Genomic DNA, 4267 nt, shown 5'->3' on the forward strand with positions numbered 1-4267 from the left:
TCAATCATAAAATTCCTTCCTTATCCCAAACTTCCTCTTCGGTCAATCTTTTACCCGAACTCCAGTAACCGAGGATCCAATTCAACGACCCCAAAGGAGAGTTCATTCCCTACCTAGACCGACATACACTCATGTCCAAGATACCTTCTATTCCCAAAATACTCCTAAAATAGCATCTACCCTTTTCTCCTTCCTTCGTGATCTTCAAGACACAATCAAACCTCTTATCTCACTCCTAACCAGACTCCTTACAGAAATCCCGTTCAATTTACCCAGATGAACAAGAGCACCTTAAATATACTTTTATGGAATGCAAATGGACTACATAAGCACCGCGACGAACTAGACATATTCTTCCATAAACATTCCATCGACTTACCGCTGCTAACTGAAACCCATTTCACAAAGCATTCTTACTTCTACCAACGCGACTACATTACAGAACAAATTATTCAGACACTCTGACAACACATCCCACGCAGGTTCTTGTATCCTTATTCATAAATCTTTACCTCACTCCCTTATTCCTTCTAATCCGTCTGATACTATTCAATCGACATCCGTCAGCTTATCCTCTCGCCCGTTTAACACACACTTTCAGCTGTATGCTGTTCTCCAGGCAATTCCATTTCCTATCTTAAAATTGTTCCTTAAAAATTTATGGCAACACGTTTCATGTATAATCTAAAACTCGTGTAAATAAAATCTGTATGTAGGCTGTCCATGGATTTTCTTTGAAACGACAGTGCATATTTTCTATTTATTTGGCACCACAGTTCCTGGCACCCCAAAATTATACTCGAGATTCGACATACCAACTGTCAAATTTTAATTTATTTTTTTAGGATTCATAAAGGATTTCCGAGACAATTTTTATTTACCCATAAAATTAACAATTAATATAATAATAACCTTGAGTAATATTCAGCAGCGTTATGAGTTTTAAAAAAATTTCACTATAGAAGTATTTGTGTATTTTCATTGTAATAAAAAATTAGACAACCTTATAGACTCTCAATAAATTTAATTTATAAACTTTATGTTCTCATACAAATAAAATTAATAATATCGGACCTTAAAAGTTTATGTTAAAAATAAAATACTTATCATTGAACAGATATTTCAAAAGATCTTATGAAGTAATGAAAAATTATATATGTTTCATATTAAAGGTTTAAGTGGCAATATGTAAATAATTCAGTTGCCACATTATTGTGTTTATTTTATATTATACCCTTCTTAAAGAAAACCTCCGTATAACAGATAAAATAAATTTTCCCCTGGGTGTCAGATACAGATATCATTTACTGTAAATATCTAATTTTAAGATAGACTGAAGTAAGAGTAAGAGGATTTACATTCAAATTGACGAAGGAAATTATAAACTCAATTTAAAATAAAACAAAATATATTTTTTGGCTTATAAAATAAAATATAACAACTCTTAACATAAGAAAAAAAATTTGCAGTCTTCTTTGATGATGAGATGTGCTGAGATAGTTAGGTACTGATAGAATAGAACTATCGTCCATAAGCTGCAATTTTGGCTGAAAGGAGTGATGTTCCTGATCCCAATCCTAAATTAGGTCCCAATTCTGATCCAAGTCCACCAACGGCTATAAAAAAAATATTAGATTTAGATTTTTTATAGGCTCTTAACGATCATTATTAATTGTTTTAAAATTGGTTATTACCATTAGGAGCAGCACCCACTGGAACAAGAATAGTTTTCACGACAGGAAAAGGAAGTGGAACAGGAACACCTACATTATTGACAACTGGAACCGGAACTGGAGATGCTACTGGAACTGGTACCTGTTGTGATACTGGAACGGCAACTGGTTGAGGAATTGCTACTCCTATAGGTCTATCTACTGCAACTGCAACTGGACGGTCGACTGGAACGGCAACGTCTCGGTTCACCGCAACAGGAATGGGCCTATCGACTGCAACGGGAACTTGTTGTGGTACAGCGACGTATATCGGCCTGTCTACTGGAACTGCGATAGGCTGCTGAGGTGGCGCTGGTTGGGTCGATTGCAATCCAATCAGAGAATTGAGGTTCAAACCAGAAGAAACAATGCTCCCTACTGCTTGTCCGGTTTTCAAATCAATTCCGGAACTGATACCTGAAGATAATGTTGTCCCTAATGGCTGACTAATGCCGGAGTTGAGGCTGGCTCCTGGAGAGAGGTTAATCCCAGAAGAAAGTGTTGGTGCAGAAGCCAAGTTGATTCCAGAGGAAAGTGTTGGTGCAGAAGATAAGTTAATTCCCGAAGAAATACTTGTTCCGGAAGCTTGTGCCGTTCCAGAAGTTATGCTGATTCCAGAAGAGAGGCTAATTGCTGGTGACAGGCCTGATACAGTAGCTGTGTTAACCCCGGAAAGTGCGGTTGCATCAGACGCCACATTAATACCGGACGACTGAATATTAAGTGCAGATATGCCATTCCCTACTCCAGCAGTAAGGCCTATTCCAGAGGGAGTAAGACTGATCCCAGAGGGAGTAAGACTGATACCAGAAATTATATTGGCTGGGACGCCACCAACAATGCTTCTTCTTTCAGGTGCTTTTCTGTCTTCAGACGCAGTTGCCAATGCCCAGGTGAATAAAAAACTAACAATGTACTAAAAAAATAAATTTTAAGTGTCTATTAATCATATTAGGTTAATGAAACACTTTTATGACATTAATCAATAATTGAAACAAACTGGCCAAACAATATAGCCTATTTAGGTACAAGTTCATAATAAATTATTTATCTAGCACTAATACGTTCTAATTGGTTATAATGAATTCAGACGGGACCGTCAAATTTTTTATACGTTATAGCCAATTCTCACTGTAACCATTATATCGGCAATAGTGAACAGTTCATTATATCTGAGCATGTCATCTCATATACATGAGCACTGTCAATATGTGTTAATAAACACAGTGGAGTTATTATTATGCGAGAATAATTTTAAAATTATTTGTATAGGTTTTTAAGAAAATTTAAACCTACAAAACACAAATACGATGATAAAACGCTAGGTATGTAGATTAGTCTAAAAAAATAACCTAGAACATGAAAAAACTTGAATTGAGTTAACAGCTAACTGGAACATTAAATAAGAAGGTTGTGCGGGTAGTCTCACAAGTGAAATTAGCGGTTTTTACACTCAATTTAATAAGCGCCATGTGTGCTCTCTAGCTCAAAGCTTAAAATGACCTTCAGACATAAAAAGAATCTCAGTCTTATCGTATACATACGTTCTATGCCAAGTGTATGTATTTTATTTGCTTATTAGTAATAAACAATAAAAGAAGGGTAAGAGAAAAAGAAAAAAAAAAGTGTAGATTGCATATTTGAAAAGGAGAAATATTCCTTGAGCACCTCGCTGTTTAAACTGATAGTTCTGTATAACTGATAAAATCATCTCAAGGTTCCGGAAATATGTTCCTTTTAACCAATACACATATTTATATGACGGTTATAGTTATATAATATAAGTTATTTTATGCTATAAAAAACCATGCATTTTACACACAGGATCGGAAATTTTCACGTTACAACTGATGGTTTATTATAATCTATGTCTTTATAAATAATTGGTAACGTAACTCAATTCCATCTTAATTTCAGAACGGTCTTAAGTTCGAGAATCTACTATTATAATCCTAAATTAAGCAAGGGATCATTTCTTATACAATCCGTGACATAATCAATAAATTAAGTACATAAATCAAGTACTATAGATTATTATAATAGGTATTACTATGCTACTCACAAAGTTATTCATTCTGAAATATAGTTTAAACCCCAGCGGAGTTGTGGCAATGATTGATCTAACAGAAACTGACGACCGTTTATATAGACCTGCTCCAATGCAATGCAGTTCCTGTCCGAGAGTTGCCCCCACACCAACACACTAGCTGGTCATTGTATTATTATATGGCATTATGAATAGAGTTTACATAAAAGTTGAGAAAGCTAAAGACATATTTCTTTTTTTTAATTGATATATATCAAGATAAATTTGTCACGCTACGTATCAATTATAGGTAATAGACATATTACAGGACTTGTTTTATATGATTAATTCATGGAATATGTAACGAATGGAAAGAGAATTCATAATTCAAATGTAAAAAAAAGAAACGATTACAAATTTCAGTTGAGCCACTAAGATGCCGGCAATGTAACATTAAAAAATTAAATCTGTACTGCTACAACCCATGAAGGGTCAGGGATTAAGTACTTTGTAAGAGAGTATATAAATA

General features: G+C 34.6%; 1 protein-coding gene across 1 annotated transcript; it reads right to left on the bottom strand.

Annotated features, from left to right (window-relative positions):
• Positions 1–1419: 1419 nt before the first annotated feature.
• Positions 1420–3827, bottom strand: LOC106681910 (uncharacterized protein D806_0078). The gene is made up of 3 exons (XM_014422478.2): positions 3775–3827; positions 1695–2628; positions 1420–1616 (listed from the first exon to the last, which is right to left on the bottom strand). Exons 1-3 carry the CDS (start codon positions 3784–3786, stop codon positions 1522–1524), a joined length of 1041 nt encoding a protein of 346 aa, XP_014277964.1. The 5' UTR covers positions 3787–3827; the 3' UTR covers positions 1420–1521.
• Positions 3828–4267: the final 440 nt, after the last annotated feature.

The sequence above is a fragment of the Halyomorpha halys genome, unplaced genomic scaffold (assembly GCF_000696795.3).
Source record: "Halyomorpha halys isolate HHAL.00 unplaced genomic scaffold, Hhal_1.1 Scaffold374.1, whole genome shotgun sequence".
NCBI lineage: Eukaryota > Metazoa > Arthropoda > Insecta > Hemiptera > Pentatomidae > Halyomorpha > Halyomorpha halys.

What these genes read in the sequence shown, in the direction of transcription:
- LOC106681910 (XM_014422478.2), bottom strand. An exon ending in AGTGGGTGCTGCTCCTAATG is followed by an intron (nt 1,617 to 1,694) that starts GTAATAACCAAT and finishes TTTTTTTTATAG; the next exon opens with CCGTTGGTGGACTTGGATCA.